Source organism: Cololabis saira, chromosome 23 (genome assembly GCF_033807715.1).
Source record: "Cololabis saira isolate AMF1-May2022 chromosome 23, fColSai1.1, whole genome shotgun sequence".
Lineage (NCBI taxonomy): Eukaryota > Metazoa > Chordata > Actinopteri > Beloniformes > Belonidae > Cololabis > Cololabis saira.
The window spans coordinates 171,356-189,610 of NC_084609.1; the positions used below are offsets into that span (position 1 = coordinate 171,356).

The following is an 18,255-nucleotide window of genomic DNA, read 5'->3' on the forward strand; positions in this document are numbered from 1 at the left end:
GAGGGTACGAGCGAGCCGCAGCAGGACGAGGGTACGAGCGAGCCGCGGCAGAACGAGGGTACGAGCGAGACGCGGCAGGACGAGGTACGAGCGAGCCGCAGCAGGACGAGGGTACGAGCGAGCCGCAGCGGGACGAGGTACGAGCGAGCCGCAGCAGGACGAGGGGCACCCCGACCCACCGGCATGGGGGCCTGAGTGGAACTATCTTCCCACATCACCCAGGGGGGATCCAGCAGAGCCTTTAGCCGACCCGCCTGCAGTCCTGTGGCCAGGAGCCACCTCGAAACCCCGGTCCAGCCCAGAGAGTCCAGAGAACCCCGAGGATCTAGGACAGGTGTCGGCAACCCAAAATGTTAAAGAGCCATATTCGACCAAAAACACAAAAAACAAATATGTCTGGAGCCGCAAAAAATGAAAAGTCTTGTATCAGCCTTAGAATGAAGACAACACATGCTGCATGTTTCTATATTAGTTAGAACTGGGGGAAGATTTAGTTTTCAATTTGCACTTCGAGAAAAAAGTCGAAATGTCGAGAAAAAAGTCAACATTTCGAGAAAAAGTCAAAATGTCGGGAAAAATGCCGAAATGTCGAGATTAAAAAAGGAAAAAGGAGAAAAAAAAGGAAAAGAGGAAAAAAGAAAAACGATGCGTAGGCATGCCGTCAAAACGACGGCATGCCTACGCTGTGTCGTCCGCGTCGACGCAGACCACACGCCGTCACTGACGTGCACCTCCCGAAAATTGTAACTACACGTCAAGGCGACGCAGACCAAACGCAGACGAGAGGGCTGTGATTGGTTCGCTTGGAAGCAATGCATTTCCAGTTTCCGGTTTGAAGCAGTCGTGTACTTTCAGCGCTCTTTTCTTCGTGTATGTGTGATTTTTTTTGTTTGGTTTTTTGCACAATAGTTGTCCTTATCTCTTTGATTCACTGTGACCGGAAAAAGTCGGATAAACCATTCAGGAAAAGATTGCGAATTAGCGGTCACGGGGGGGTACTGCACTGCGGCAAAATGGAGTGACAGAGAAGTCCGAAGGGTTCACGACGGCGTCACGGTTTGACGCAGAACCTTAATTCAGGCTTAAGAAAGCTGTCTCAGCCTCAGTGTGTGTGTGTGATAGAGAGTATAAAGGGAGCTCTCTCAGGAAGGTTCATTTGGTTGTTCTCAGGGAGAGAAGGAGTGAAAAGCTGATTATGATATGAGTCTTTGTCATACATGAGCACGATCATAGAAACAGCTGATTATGATATGTGCACGCTAGGTGTCATGGGGGTTTGTTTATGGCCAGAGCTCCCTCCTTACGGAGAGATATAATTTGATTCTGGAGCAGGTGTTTTCAGGGGAGGGAAGGTGGAGGAGAGATATAACTTGATTCTGAAAACAGATGTCTTCAGGAGAGAGAAAATGAAGGAGAGATATCACCTGTTCTGAAAACAGATGTTTTTCTAAAGGAGGAGAAAAGGAGGAGTGTTGGTATCTGAGTCTCGAAAATAAAAGACTGTTTTGTCCAGCCTCCGGTGTGAAGGAAGATATGATACTTAATGGTGGGAGATTAAAAGACTGGGGGTGTGGTCTTCCCAACCCTTGAGAATAAAAGGGGGAGCGCTGAGAAGAGTTTTCAGACTTGGTAAGCTTTATTTATTCCGTATCAATAAACTGGACTAAACAAGTGTCTCACTTTAATATTTATTTGGAGGTCCTTTAGTTGTCATGTGACCATGTCCTTGTTTCAGTCAGATCATCATGTATCTAAACATTCATTTCCATCCAGAGCTGCATTTATATTTCCACCAAATGTTGTGTTGATGGTGGGAGAGTCGGACTGATGTGCAAAGTCTTCTTCAGCCCGTCCTGAAGATCCTCACTGGGTGAAGGTCTGGATTTAGATTTGATCAAAGCAGCAGCGCGAGTGCTGACAGGAACCAGTAAGAGACCACATATCTCTCCCGTGTTGGCCTCCCTTCATGGGTTCTCCAGAACATCTACAATTAAAGTCAAAACTCTGTTATTTGCGTCTAAAGTCCTAAACCAGGGGTGTCCAACCTGGTCCTTGAGAGCTACTGTCCTGCATGTAGGGCAGTGTTTCTCAATCCTGGTCCTCGTGGGCCCCTGTCCTGCATGTTTTAGATGATACCCTGCTTCAGCACACTGTGATAAAAGTACCTGTGTCATCAACAGAGCTGTGCAGACCTTGGTGACAAGCTAATGAGGACCTTTAATTAGAATCAGGTGTGTTGGTGCAGGGAAACATCTAAAACATGCAGGACAGGGGCCCACGAGGACCAGGATTGAGAAACACTGATGTAGGGACACATTTAACCTGCAGGGACGTGGACACCGAGGACCGGGCCTGGTGTTGCACCACAAATTGAGTGCTGGTTCAGTTATTAGAAAGTTATTAATAATTGTCTTATATTCATTAATAACTAATAAAGAAGATTACTTATCAAAATGAATCAATTAAAACGGGGCACCACCCGACTTATCAGGAAATAATAACTAAACAGCTAAATCCGTCTCAAAGTAGCTGGTGTTCCCTACGTGTCAGCCTGTTGCCGGGGGGGGGGGGGGCGTTACAAATCAATTCAATTATTTTTTTTTCCAATTCAATTTTATTTATATAGCGTCTAATACAACAGATGTCTCTAGACGCTTTCCAGAGATCAAGAACATGAACGAACATGAACATAAACCCCCGACCAATTATTATATACACAATCGGAGGTAAAAACTCCCATAGTGGGAGAAAAGCCTTAAGCCAAACAGTGGCAAGTTACAGAATAAAAGTGAAGGAAGGAGTCTGAGCACAGACCTTTGAAACCAGCAGCTGTGACAAAAATATCTATAAAATAAACACAAACAACTTCTCTCATTCAAATTAATCTGAATTTATTTGCAAAAGTCTTAAAAGAAAGTGAAACAAAACCTGGGATGAATTCCAATGCCTAAACTACACATAAACAACAATTAACTAGACATTAAACACAAACTTCAGATCATCTATGTGTTGGTGTGTGTGTCAGTGCGTATGTGTGAATTATTTCTTTCAAACTAAATTAAGTAAACTAAATTGGTGCATTTTAACTGAACTCTCAAAATAAATGAGATCACAATGATCACAAATGTACACCTTTTATCCAGTGTGAATACGTTGGTGACTCCTTAAAGCACCTTGCTGGGCAAAAGCTGCTCCACATTGATAACATCTGTAAGGCTTTTCTCCAGTGTGAATACGTTGGTGACTCCTTAGATTACTTGATGTGGTAAAAGTCGCTCCACACTGATCACATCTGTAAGGCTTTTCTCCAGTGTGAATACGTTGGTGTCGCTTTAGGCTATCTTGTCGGGCAAAAATCACTCCACACTGATCACATCTGTAAGGCTTGTCTACAGTGTGAATACGTTGGTGACTCGTTAAAGCACCTTGCTGGGCAAAAGCTGCTCCACACTGATCACATCTGTAAGGCTTGTCTCCAGTGTGAATACGTTGGTGGACTCTTAGATTACTTGATGTGGTAAAAGTCGCTCCACACTGATCACATCTGTAAGGCTTTTCTCCAGTGTGAATACGTTGGTGACTCGTTAAAGTACCTTGATGGGCAAAAGTCGCTCCACACTGATCACATCTGTAAGGCTTTTCTCCAGTGTGAATACGTTGGTGAGTCCTTAAATCACCTTGCTGGGCAAAAGTCGCTCCACACTGATCACATCTGTAAGACTTTTCTCCAGTGTGAATACGTTGGTGACTCCTTAAAGCACCTTTTTGGGCAAAAGCCGCTCCACACTGATCACATCTGTAAGGCTCGTCTCCAGTGTGAATACGTTGGTGTTGCTTTAGCTGATCTTGTCGGACAAAAGCCACTCCACACTGATCACATCTGCAAGGCTTGTCTCCAGTGTGAATACGTTGGTGTCTCCTTAAAGCACCTTGCTCGGCAAAAGCCGCTCCACACTGATCACATCTGTAAGGCTTGTCTCCAGTGTGAATACGTTGGTGTTGCTTTAAGTTACCTTTTTGGGCAAAAACCGCTCCACACTGATCACAGCTGTACGGTTTATCACCAGTGTGAGTTTTCTTATGCTTCTTCAGGTTTGATGAAGTGGTGAACACTTGCTTGCAATCATCACACCAGTGTCTTTTGGGTCTTCCTTTATGATTCTGTAACAGAGAAGATGACTTACATTATCTTGGCTGCATTATCAAAAGCCTTTTCAGTTTAATTCAAATGCTGCCTGTCATGTTTTTTTCATGTGAGACAATTAAGTTTATCTTCTGAGGACTAATGTTAAACATATTTAGCTACAACTAGTACTTAAAGGAGCCGTCTGTAAGAAATGTCCAAAACTGGTACTGCAGTCACTTTCAAAATATTGTTGAGCGGCGTGTACCCTCCCCCTCCTCCCCCCGACCAGAGGTTGCCAGGTAGGCTGCAGAATGCAGCAGGAACGTAGGCTGCCATGGCTGCGATAATTAGAGCCGAGCTGGCAACCCGGATGCCGAAACAATACTGACTTGGTGATTGGGAGATAGGTGGAGGGTGGAGCTTCAGAAACAATACTGACTTGGTGATTGGGAGATAGGTGGAGGGTGGAGCTTCAGAAACAATACTGACTTGGTGATTGGGAGATAGGTGCAGGGTGGAGCTTCAGAAACAATACTGACTTGGTGATTGGGAGATAGGTGGAGGGTGGAGCTTCAGAAACAATACTGACTTGGTGATTGGGAGATAGGTGGAGGGTGGAGCTTCAGAAACAATACTGACTTGGTGATTGGGAGATAGGTGGAGGGTGGAGCTTCAGAAACAATACTGACTTGGTGATTGGGAGATAGGTGGAGGGTGGAGCTTCAGAAACAATACTGACTTGGTGATTGGGAGATAGGTGGAGGGTGGAGCTTCAGAAACAATACTGACTTGGTGATTGGGAGATAGGTGGAGGGTGGAGCTTCAGAAACAATACTGACTTGGTGATTGGGAGATAGGTGGAGGGTGGAGCTTCAGAAACAATACTGACTTGGTGATTGGGAGATAGGTGCAGGGTGGAGCTTCAGAAACAATACTGACTTGGTGATTGGGAGATAGGTGGAGGGTGGAGCTTCAGAAACAATACTGACTTGGTGATTGGGAGATAGGTGGAGGGTGGAGCTTCAGGCCAAAACAAAAAATGACAACATAAACGAGGGCAGGGTTTCCGTTGTCCGGTAATTGCCGGACTTTGTCCGGTAAAATATGCCGAAGTCCGGTATTTTATAATCTCTACGGTCAAAATGTCCGGTGAAAATACTCACTGGGGCTGCGGGACTAGGGACTAGAGTCCCCAGGAGTACCGCGGAGGGACACGCCGAGCCCCGGTGCCGGGAGCCGGGAGGAAGCGGAGCTGCCTGCGGCGCCGACATCCACGTGTGCGTTGATTTATGACGGTTCCGCGTCGCACAGACGCAGACCCTACGGCGTAGGGTTCGCGGCGACGCGCACCCTATGCCAGACCCTACGGCGTAGGCTCTGCGTTGGTGTGACGCAGAACCATAATTCCGGCTTAAAAGTAAACAACATGCGCCCGTGCAAGACAGGCAGACACACACGGGGAGAAGAGACAATTTCTTTCATTTTTATTTTTTTTTTAAACTTTATCCTTATGAACGCAATTGTTATATACTTGTTGGTAGTCCAACTTTCCTTATTTTAATCAGAACACTTTCTTTTTTCCTCTTCGGCGTGGAGTAGTGGGCTTGGAGCGGCAGCCATCGGTTAGTTTTTTCTTTTTAGATCCGAGGCTTTGCGTAGATGGTGGCTTCCGCAACTTTCAGGCGCTTTTTCTGCGCAAGCAAGCTTTATAGATGAGGCCCCAGGACTGTTACCGCAGTACCGCACAGTAGTGTACTCGGTGCCGGGAGCCGGGAGGAAGCGGAGCGTGTGCGTTGATTTATGGTTCCGCGTCGCACCGACGCAGAGCCTATGGCGTAGAGTACGCGTCGCCGCGTACCTACGCCGTAAGTTACGCGCAAGCTTCTGCAATATTTATTTATTTTTTGAAGTTACGCTCGCGAGTCAATTGACGGGACTTATTTTATTTTAAAAACCCTGTTTTTCAATAAAAATACTATTAAATGACTTGCATTGATATCGTACTACTGCATGTGATTTATTTTTTAACCTCAATAAATTCATATAGCCTATGTGACCGGAATTTCAAACATTTGTCCGGTAAATTGAAACCCTGCCGGTCACATTGTCCGGTGCCAATTTTTTCTAGCGGAAACACTGGTTGAGGGCTGCAACTCCTCTTTTTAAACTGGAATATCCTGGCTTGAGTGCTGTTGTCAGTGACAAAAGTATTTGAAATGAACATGATTTTTAAATGTGTGTTGACATATCGGGGTCATTTTATGATTTGTTTTATTATTGCTCTTACATACAGCTCCTTTAACAGTACGACACCTTCAGATGAGACTTCTTATACGTCTACGTAATAAGTGTAAAATTTGAGAGCTGCTGAAAAACACTCAAAACCCATTCATGAACTATTTATATTGAACATGAACTGTGTTCCCCACACACACGCACACACACACACACACACACACACACACACACACACACACACACACACACACACACACACACACACACACACACACACACACACACACACACACACACACACACACACACACACACAGTGTGAAAAAGTGTTTTTCTTATTTCTTTGCATGTTAGTCACACTTAAATGTTTAAGATCCTCAAACAAATTTAAATATTAGACAACGATAACACAAGTAAACACAAAATGCAGTTTTTAAATGAAGCTTTTTATTATTAAGGGGAAAAAAATCCAAACCTACATAGCCCTTTGTGAAAGAGTGATTGACCCCCCCTTTTAAAACATAAATTATCTGTGGTTTATCACATCTTTGGAAAGCTGAGTTCAATTTCTCCAGCCACACCCAGGCCTGATTACTGCCACACCTGTTCTCAATCAAGAAATCACTTAAATAGGACACGTCATTTCAGAAAAGGAACATCATACCAACAGTAAAATATGGTGGTGGTAGTGTGATGGTCTGGGGCTGTTTTGCTGCTTCAGGACCTGGAAGACTTGCTGTGGTAAATGGAACCATGAATTCTGCTGTCTACCAAAAAATCCTGAAAGAGAATGTCCGGCCATCTGTTCGTGACCTCAAGCTGAAGCCACTTGGGTTCTGCAGCAGGACAATGATCCAAAACACACCAGCAAGTCCACCTCTGAATGGCTTAAGAAAAACTAAATGAAGACCTTAGAGTGGCCTAGTTAAAGTCCCGACCTGAATCCCATTGAGATGCTGTGGCATAGTCTTTGGAACTACCCACAGGTACAACCGTGCACGTGTTGCACAGTCTAGGTGTACATAGGGGTTGAGAAACACTTAAAAGTTGAAAAAGGTTGGAAGTCAGAAGTTGGAGGCTTGGTGTCCAGACAGAGTTGAGGCAAAGTCTGGACAGAAAACCCAGCTAAAACACATCGAACTGAGTTTTGCAAAACAACACGGTCTTAATGTTGCTGCTCTAGACCATCGAACTGGATGAAGGATGCGTTCACTGGTTCTTGGTAACCAGTGGGTTTTCACCAGTGCAGCTGGATGGATGGCTCCTCGGCTGATGCTAGTCTCACTGGTCGGAGATGAGGTGTAGTACTTGCAGAACTTAAGAACAGCAGATGGAGAGCCAGGTCAAGAGAGAGCAAGATGCGGGGAGCTGCAGCTATTTATTAACCAGCGGGTCTGCTTCATGTCAGCAAAGGGGGCTATGATGTTTAATGGGTCTCTGTCCAACGCACTATCCACGCGTCACTTTCCCATCTCATACCAAAAGCCACAAACTGCAAAGCCTGCTGGGCTTTGGAGTCATTGTCTTAGTTTCTTTGTTTCAGGCCATGTGGTCAACTGTAAGACAATGTGGTCTTACAGTTGATGTTAGAACTCAGTTAGGCCCCAGGGTTGATGTTAGCCCTTTCAATGTTCAACACAGGGCTGTGGGCAAACACTTGGAAAATTGTTAGACTTGCATACCAAACTTTAAAGTCTTTAAACAAAAACTTTGGATTTATATTAGTGATGCACCGAAATGAAACTTTGTGGCCGATACCGAAACCGAAAATAATAATAAACACTTGGCCGAATACCGTGCAATACCGGACATGGTTCTTCGCAGTTTTTACATTGATTTTGCCAATTTTTTACGGTACTGGTACTTCCTTATTACTCAGGCTACCCACTAAAAAATTGAATCAGTTTAATCAGTTCGTATTAAAAAGGAAACCTAACCGCATTGCATCGTTTAGCCCAAAACGTTCTACCGGTAATCCAGTCTTCTCTTCAAGCGTTCAATTAGCACCACCTGCGACACGTGAGAGTGTATTTTCATACACTTCATTAGTTACACTAATGAATAAAAGAAGATGCAATGGCGAGGGAGTTGTAATAATAATGATAATACAGTGTTTCCTACAATTGTACAGGCTTGGCAGGGCGCCAGGCCAATGAGAGCCCCCGCCAGGCCAGAAAAGAAAAAAAAATAATATGCAAAAAATAAGCGACGTATCTATCCATTCATTCAGAAATCAATAATCATTTCCATTTGGGAGCCTCTGTGCGGCGCTGAATATGCAATGCTGTGTTTTGCGGTGTGCTTCTCATCGAACTGACTGGAGGCAACAGGTTGCGGCAGTGAGTGAAGCCTGAATTATGGTTCTGCGTTAAATCGACGCAGAGCCTACGGCGTAGGGTACGCAGCGACGCGCGCAGTATGGTGCATACTGCCGCGTACCCTACGCCGTAGGCTCTGCATTGTTGTAACGCGGGACCATAAATCAGCCTTAAGTCCCTTTAGGCTAATACTGTGAGAAATAACCTCTCATAATAGCGGTACTACAGTTAATAAATGTAATAAATGCTCCTACTGCTGTTTCTGCTGGCTACTGAGTCCCGTAAGTGGCAAGTGAGTTTTAACTCCTTAATTACCAACCAGCATCAGAGTCACGCACAGTACACAAACTGTGATGTTAGAGAGCCACCTTTTGGTCAATTTAAGCAACAGCATCGCCGGCTGCTTGACAGTGGCTCAACTCATTAGTTTACTGTTTTTGTTGTTAATAATGTCATTGCAATTTTATCGATGCAATTGTGAAAAAAATGGCAAAATAAATGAAAAACTGTGAACAACCGCATTCCGTAGGCTATTCGGTACTCAGTATTCAGCCAAGTCTTTAAATTTTATTCCGCTTCAGTTTCGGCCTCAAATTTTAATTTCGGTGCACCCCTAGTTTTTGGAGGTGGAGGTGCGCAAACTGCGCATGTGCAGCATTAGCAGGAGCTACATGTGAAGTGTGTTATGCGGTGAAAGAAAGCAGCAGGTTAAAACATGAGTAAGAAATGCTTAAAACAATGTTCATATTACTGTTGCATGCACTGTAGGTTTAAACAGCACTTTGGAAAAAAGCCAAATTGATACGGGGGGTACTTAAAAAACGAGCCGTCGACCCGTCGCATTAAACTCCCCGACTTGAGTCGACCAGCTAAATCCTGCGTTGGGGACAGCCCAAATACTTTTGTATAGCTTAAGAGTAAGTGTCATTCCCATCTTTAAAAGTGGAGACAGGCATCAGTTTTCCAACTATAGACCAATCTCCCTGCTCTCACAATTCTCAAAGATTTTAGAAAAATTGTTCATACAAAGGCTTGATACATTTCTAAATAAACACAATATACTGAATGACCATCAGTATGGTTTTAGGTCCAATAGGTCCACCTCAATGGCAGTGACTGAACTGGTAGAAGAAATTTCAACTGCAGTTGATAAAAGAATTTACAGTAGGAGTTTTCTGATTGATTTAAAAAAAAAGCCTTTGATACCATTGACCACAGGCTTTTGATGAAAAAAATGGAGGGATATGGTATCAGAGGTATAGCCTATACATGGCTACAAAGCTACCTGGAAGACAGATTCCAATATATACATCTGAACAATGAAAATTCTAATTTATTAAAAGTTACATATGGTGTTCCACAAGGATCTGTGCTGGGTCCCATACTGTTTATTTTGTATATTAATGATATTTGTAATGTGTCGAAACTGTTAAAATTTGTGTTGTTTGCCGACGATACGAGTATATATTGCTCTGGTAAACATTTGGAACAGCTTGAGTGCAGTGGAAAAAGAGTTGAAAGTTCTTAAAAGTTGGTTTGATATCAATAAATTATCACTGAATTTAAGTAAAACTAAATTTATAATCTTTGGTAACCGAAAAGTAAATTGTGAAGTTAAGCTCAAAATCAATGATGTCGAAATTGAACGAGTATGTGAAAATAAATTCTTGGGCGTGATAATTGATGATAAACTTGATTGGAAAACACATATAAACAATATTAAATCTAAATTGTCAAAAACCATTCCAATCCTATACAAGACAAAATAACTTTTAAATCAGAAATCACTTACATACTGTACTGTTCACTCATTGTTTCATATATTACTTACTGTGTGGAGGTATGGGGAAATACTTACATAACAAACATTGATCCAATAATTAAATTACAAAAGGGAGCCATAAGAATTGTAAATAATTCAAAATACTGCGACCCAACGAACCCACTCCTCATTAAACTAAATACCTTAAAATTTGTAGATCTAGTTGAGCTAAGGACTTCTCTTATAATGTATAAGGCACACAACAACCTACTTCCTTACTGCATTCAGGAAATGTTTTCACCCAGAGAAAGTCGGTATGAACTCAGGGGAACTTGTAAAAATAAAGGTAAGGACAAACTTTAGAAGTAGATGTGTTTCTGTTAAAGCGGTAAACTTGTGGAATAGTCTCTGATGAGCTAAAAATGTGTAGTTCTATCCGCAAATTCAAAAAAAAAATTTAAACTTAGGGCAATTGATAAATATAAACTATGACCAAGAGCAGCTTCTCCTGTAAATCCTCTATATCACATGCTCTTGTTGTAATTGATCTCTGCAATACCTTTTATTTTGATTTGATGTGATGTGATGTATTGTAAAAAAGGGTAGGCATTATATAAGCTACGGCTTTAGTCTACACCTTTTTTGGTTCATTTATTTATATATCCAGCTTTACTGTGGTGCATGTTTTGATTGACTAATGGACCAAAATAAAACTAACTAACTAACTAACTAACAAACTAACTAACTAACAGTAAGTCTTGTTTTGAAGAAAGCTAACTCATGTGTGGGGGGAGTGGTGGTCTAGTGGCTACAGAGGTGGGCTTGGGTCAGGTTCAAGCCCCAGAACGGCAACCAAGATGAACCACCTTGGGCCCCTGAGCAAGGCCTTAACCCTAATTGCTCCCCGTGTGTTTGTTCTCTCAAATGTAAGTCGCTTTGGATAAATGCGTATGCTAAATGACAGTATTATTATTATTCTCTACGGAGCAACTCTGGTGACATTTGAAAAAAATAAAATAATGCGTGGCCACGAGATCTCGTGGCCAACAAATTATTAAAGGAGCTTGAGGCTGTTTTTTTTATTTGCAAAATGTAATGCAAGTCGGTCCCGATTTTCCCGCGCTGGGCTACGGATGTGACGTCCCATGACGCTGCATGCACGTTCTCCCCGTTCTCCTGTGCCGGCTTCACTGTTGGTTGCAGTGCCCCCAACGGCCGTTTTGGTGAAGGGTGGCGATAGAGAGTCTCATTTCTTAAAAGCAGCCGCAAGCTCCTTTAATGCGTGGCCACGCATTATTTAATTTTTTTCAAAATAATGCATGGCCACAAGATATTAACACAATGCGTGGCCACGAGATATTAACTCATGGCCACGAGTTATCAATGCGTGGCCACACATTATTTTATTTTTTTTCAAATGTCATCAAAGGGGCTTTGTACTTCTCAATACGCTGTAAAAGTGTCTTAAGCCAACTCATTGGCTGGTCAAATGGGTTAAACATTAACTGGGAAGGTAACGTTTGCTAGCATGAATGCTAACATGACTTATTAAACTAACGTTAAGTTTAAAATATGTATAACATTACGGTGACGTGACTTCCGGGTGGCGCCTGACTGCGATGCACGTGTAGCTCAACAGCTAGCCTTCAACAACCTCTCAAATCCTCATTTTTTTAACCGACTAAACTAAAGCTTATGCTGTGATGACTAAAGTCATCACAGCATAATGTCTCAAGGGAAGCCTGGGAGTAAACGAGAACGAAACAGCATGTCACCGTTGAAAAAAAACCAATGGTTACGATGCCGAGAGAGGATCTGGACGACGCCATAGCTAATGCTGTTAGCTCTGCTATGCTAGCGCAGCAGCAGAAACTCAGCGAGTTTATTCAGTCTGCAGTGAAAGCAGCGGTCAACGACATCCTCACCCCACAGCTAGCAGAACTGACGCAGCAAATACAAGACACCAAGGCTACTGTTAGTGAGCTGGCCAAGAGCTTTGAGTCGTCACATAAATCCATTCAGAGTAACACAGCTAAGTTTGACACGCTACAAGCTAAAGTGAGAGCCAATAAACATCAAGCCAACGATCTCCAGCGACAAGTGGAGGAACTCACCACGAAAATCACCCAGATGGAGGACCGCAGCCCAAGAGCTAACGCGAGACTGGTCGGGCTGAAAGAAGGTGAAGAAGGGTCGGACGATCTGGACCCTAGTGGTCTGTAGAGGACCTGCAGGTCTGGATCTGGACCCGGTCCCCCTCCCTCACCATTAGGCCTTTGTTGAAAAAAAAAAAACGATTTTCCGATTCTAAATCAATTGTCATATTAATTCCTAAAAATTGATTCTTATGTCTAAAGATCGATTTATTTTCATTATTACATTTTCACCCGGTGAACTTTAATCCCAGGAATATTTGAGTTGTTTATTTCTTAGTTATTTATTTCATACAAAAAACTTTTGGAATTTTTTTTGTTTTTGCCCAAAAGACCATGGGCAAAAACAAAAAAAAAAACATGTTCTTGCCTTTAAATATGTTTAACGGGATGAAAACATTAAAGTTTTCAGTTATAATTGCATAAATTGTTTATTTTTCATTACCTTATATACTGTATTAGGGTTCGTTTGCATAAAATACTAAAAACCAAATTGTCAAAAATTAAAAACCGAAAAAAACACATAAAATTGAAAAAAATAAAACGGAATGTGTGAAAAACTAAAAGTAATTTCGTCCGTCTCTGTTTCCTCCCTGGATGTGTTTGGTAATTCTGCCCCACGATGTTTCTGTTTCAGTTCTATCAGCATTCTGGGAGCTGATTGGTCCTTACAGCATCATTAGCTGCAATACTTGCTGTTGAATCTCAATATAATACTAGTATTAATATGTTGCAGAACTACAGTCATATCATTCATGCAACAGCTGAAAAAACTGTTTTAATAACACTAACCCAAATCAATATCGGATTGAATCAGATCGAATCAAATCTTGATAATCGATTCTGAATCTTAAGAATTGAATGGATTGTTTCCATTTGAATGGATCCCCAGCCCTGCTCACCATGTCCAGCTCCTCCCGCAGGTCCATCTTGGCCGGTTTCCTGCTGCGTTTCCCGGGATTCTTCACCTTCCCCTCCGGCATCTGTATGCAAAATCAAATCATCAATTCAAAAGTTGTGTAAAGTGCACTTTTATTTATAAAAGTATGAACGAAAGTGCCATAACATTTGTTGTGCAAACATCTCAGCAAACATCAGCACTTGTCAGTAACACATATTTAGTGTAAAAATGTCAAATAAAATATAGCTTATTGCCACTGCCAGGGCATTAATGTCATCATGTTTTTTTATGAAAAATAAAAAAAGTCTACCAACAAAATCCTGATCCACAATCATGACATTAAAACAGGCAATTTCTGAAGAAACAGCAGAAACTTTTAACGGGGAGCAGCTTTACCGTCTATATCAGGGGTGATAGTAAAAAAAAATCCTGAGCCTGAACTTTTTTCCCTGGGAGGTAAGCGAGCCCCTAAGCCAAGATATATGCCCCGATCAACACAATTGTCATTTTTTGTCCTCTTAAAGTGTAAGTCTGGGGTAAATTGACCCATGGTCCTGTTGTTCAAGCTCACCACATGCAGCCCATAGAAAACAGAATGAAACACATTTATTTTGGTGATTTCGGTTAACAGCCTGGAGCCTGGTGACGCGAGGCTAGAATCAATCTGATTGGCCAAAACCCAAGACCACCCCCTACACTATTACCGATTGGCTTAAGTATGGCTACTGGTGTGGTTTTGAGTGAAAGCGTCTCTCGGATCTACGCGAACGTAGTGCTGGGCGGTATGACCAAAAATTTATATCATGGTATTTTTCAAAACGGTTTCACGGTATATCACTTTTTTTTTCATGCACAACTGGGTGTTAACCATATTTTCTAATGATTTGGAAAGGAATTGCTGCAGTAAATTGGCTTAGAATGGCCTATTTTACTGTAATGAGGAAGAAATATTGTAGAAAAACATTAATGTCCACACTAGTATAAATACAGGTTTGCATGGCCTCACAAAATGATGCCGTTTACAATGAGGTGGCAGCACTTAGGATTCTAATGTAGGGCTGAACGATTTTTGAAAATAATCTAATTGTGATTTTTTTTCCTCAATATTACGATTGCGATTTAATGTGATTATTTTTTTCAAGGTCCTGTTCTCATGTATTTTTCAACTACACAAGCAATAAATCAGTCTGTTTCAAGTAGATTTTCACTTGAAATAAGTAGAAAAATCTGCCAGTGGAACAATATTTTTTTGCTTGTAATAAGAAGATAAATCTTGTCCCACTGGCAGATTTTACTACTTATTTCAAGTGAAAATTTACTTGAAACAGGTGAAAATTGTCAAAAAAGTTATTTTTCTGGTGTTATTTTTCTGGTGATGACTCTAAATGTTGAAATAGCAGTAAAACCACATTCATTGATGAAATTACATAAGGGATGGAAAGGAGGGATGGCAGTTTTACAGGGGGGATGATTTGGACCGTTTTTATTTCAGGGGGGGATGATTTGGACCGTTTTTATTTCAGGGGGGGATGATTTGGACCGTTTTTATTTCAGGGGGGATGATTTGGACCGTTTTTATTTCAGGGGGGATGATTTGGACCGTTTTTATTTCAGGGGGGGATGATTTGGACCGTTTTTATTTCAGGGGGGATGATTTGGACCGTTTTTATTTCAGGGGGGGTGATTTGGACCGTTTTTATTTCAGGGGGGGGTGCCATCACATCACCCCTCATCCCCCCTCAACTCGAGTACTGCTCACACGGAACTCAGAACTTCTTCATAAATAACTCAAAAATCCCAGAGGGAAAAAAAAACACCAGCAAGCTAACAAACAAACCAATAAAGCTCTGAGTTAACAAAACGTACCAGGAATGAACAAATGGCAGCCCCGCTGTTTTAACCTCTCATCTTCATCAGCTGATGGGCTGCAGGTGTGGTTTAAAGCTGATTTATGGTCCGCGTTACACCAACGCAGGCCCTACGCCGTGTGTTACGCGAACTACGGCGTACCCTACGGCAAAAGACCGCGCTCATATATTTAATACATTTATAAAGCCCATATATTAATAAAGCCTCACTAACGCTGTGGCCATGGTAGATTTAGGTTACAAGCGGACACGCGGCACTGTTGACTTTTCCCTGCCGGCTCTGCTCACTGCTCACTGGCTAAACAGTCCCCACACAAACAGTGTCCAGAGGCGCTACGTTCCGCCGCGCAGCGTTCCCAACGCTGTGTGCGCTACTCACCGGTATTACGGTAAATGAAAAATTTATATCATAAGAAAAATAAACGGCAAACCTGATTTTTTTTTTTTTTTCTCGCAAACACCTCGGTATGCCGGAAATCCGGCGTGACGCCGGAGCGCTATCACCCCTGCTATATTCAGCACCAAATGTCCCTGTTAGAAAGTGTGAAGCACAAAATCACTATTGAAATTTCCTTTACAGGGTCGAATCCTCCGTCTGGGAGAACTTTAAAATTAAAATGTCCATGTAACCGTAATTTTACCGCTCTCCATGTTTGTTTTAGCTTTTCCACATGTTTTTCTGCCAACTCTCTTCCGGTTCTGCAGCAGCTGGCAAAAGACTTTTCAAAACAAAAGCATGTGAGCAACATGCGTTAATGTGTGATAAAGTAAATGTTGGCGTTAATAAATGAATGAGTTAACGCGATAATAACGCGTTGACTTGCCCAGCCCTAATAAATATGCATATAAAAGTTGAATTGGATGGCAGCGATATTGAAAGAGTAAACTAAATCAGATTTCTTGGAGTAATAATGGATGAAATTAGCTGGAAATCTCATATTAAGCATGTACAAAACAAAGTTTCAAAGAGCATTGCAGTACTTAACAGAGCAAAACAGGTTTTGGATCACAGGGCCGTCCACATTCTTTACTGGTCACTAGTTCTTCCATATTTCACTTACTGTGCAGAAATTTGGGGCAATAACTATAAAACCAGGTTCCACTCATTACTCGTACTTCAAAAGAGAGAAATACGATACATTCATAAGGCTGGATATGGAGATCACACTAACTCACTATTCTTACAGTCTAAAGTACTAAAACTCATGGATCTAGTGGCATTTCAATCTGCACCAGTAATGTTTAAAGCAAAAAATCATTCACTACCGGATAAACATTCAGAAATTATTCATTGGGAGGGAAGGGGGTTATCATTTAAACTTCAAATATTTATTCACGCGTACAACAAAAAGAAGTTTTTGTGTATCAGTTTGTGGAATTAAACTGTGGAATGGTTTGAATTTAGAGTTAAAAGAATGTACAAACATAAAACAATTTAAGAAGAAATATAAAGAAATGGTTTATTTGAGGTATAAAAGTGAAGACTGTGTTTAAAGATCAGCAGCTGTGTGTGTTCTGCTATTCTGTCATGTTGTCTTTGTCTGTTTGTATACTTAGATATACGGATTATATTTATATCATAGTTATATTATATTTATATCAGTTATATTATATTTATGATAGAGCTTACATCTTGTATTAAACGGGTTATTTTTGTAAAAAATATATATATTTATACAAATTAGTGTATAGTATAAAAATAAATAGACATATAATTTATGTTTAGTTGTGGAAAGGGGGTGGGATTAAATAAGTTTTTACTTCCTCCCACTCCTTTTCCAACATGTAACTGAAATATGTTTTGATGTTGGTTTTTTTGTGGTGGAATGAACCTGGATTTGTTTTCTTATCTCTTTTCTTGTTTTTTATACATGTTAGAAATAAACAAAAACGAACAAACAAATAGTGCTATAAAAGAGTCTGGATCTCACTCAATTTTCAAAAAAACACTAAAACAAATATTGTTATTACATTATGTCTCTTCTTATTAAATGATGTCTAACTCTAAAACTATCTGTGAATGTTTATGTTCCAATACCTGATGTATTATTTTTACAAGAATATCTTTGTATCTAGGAAATCTGAGGATCTCAGGGTTTTATTGTGTGTTTTTAGGTAATAAGGTTATTATATTTATTATATGTATCTGTGTAATTTATAGTAGTTTTGCTGTGTGACTGGGCCCCTAGGAGTTAATCTGTGGAACAGCTTAAATACAGAAATGAAAATGTGGAGCACGTTATTACAATTCAAAAGCTCCTATAAATACTAAATGATTAATAAATATAAAACAAAGGGATAATACACATAGACATGTACATGTGTATGTACTATTGTAATATTGCTTCTATAAATACTGTATAGAATGATATTTATTAATGACATTTTTTTGTGCATCCTTGGGATCGAGGGGTTCGAACCCGCGACCTTCGGATCATGAGCCCGAAGCCCCAACCACTAGGCCACTCCGCTCCCGAACTCCGTGAATATAGTGGAGAAAAAAGGTGAATTAGCCGTTAGCCGTTAGCTCCCCACCTTGCTGTCGTCCATGCCGCGTCAACGGTCCCGTCAGCCGCGAGAAAACACGTCCTAAACCCACGAACTGCGGGTTTAAACACGTCCTAAACCCACGAACTGCGGGTTTAAACACGTCCTAAACCCACGAACTGCGGGTTTAAACACGTCCTAAACCCACGAACTGCGGGTTTAAACACGTCCTAAACCCACGAACTGCGGGTTTAAACACGTCCTAAACCCACGAACTGCGGGTTTAAACACGTCCTAAACCCACGAACTGCGGGTTTAAACACGTCCTAAACCCACGAACTGCGGGTTTATCTCGGTTTGGATTCGCTAGAAGACGAAAAATAAGAAGATATGTCGATGTTT

At 41.5% G+C, this 18,255-nt stretch overlaps 2 protein-coding genes across 2 annotated transcripts in view; one reads left to right on the forward strand and one right to left on the reverse strand.

Moving 5' to 3' along the window:
* LOC133424461 (zinc finger protein 239-like) overlaps window positions 1-18,255 on the forward strand; it is a 278,042-nt gene that overhangs the window by 16,725 nt on the left and 243,062 nt on the right. The gene's annotated exons all lie outside the window — the stretch shown is intronic.
* LOC133424456 (zinc finger protein 239-like) lies at window positions 2,816-18,071 on the reverse strand. The gene is made up of 3 exons (XM_061715089.1): window positions 17,902-18,071; window positions 13,500-13,580; window positions 2,816-4,161 (listed from the first exon to the last, which is right to left on the reverse strand). The coding sequence occupies exons 1-3, from the start codon at window positions 17,914-17,916 to the stop codon at window positions 3,136-3,138; spliced, it is 1,122 nt and encodes a 373-aa protein (XP_061571073.1). The 5' UTR covers window positions 17,917-18,071; the 3' UTR covers window positions 2,816-3,135.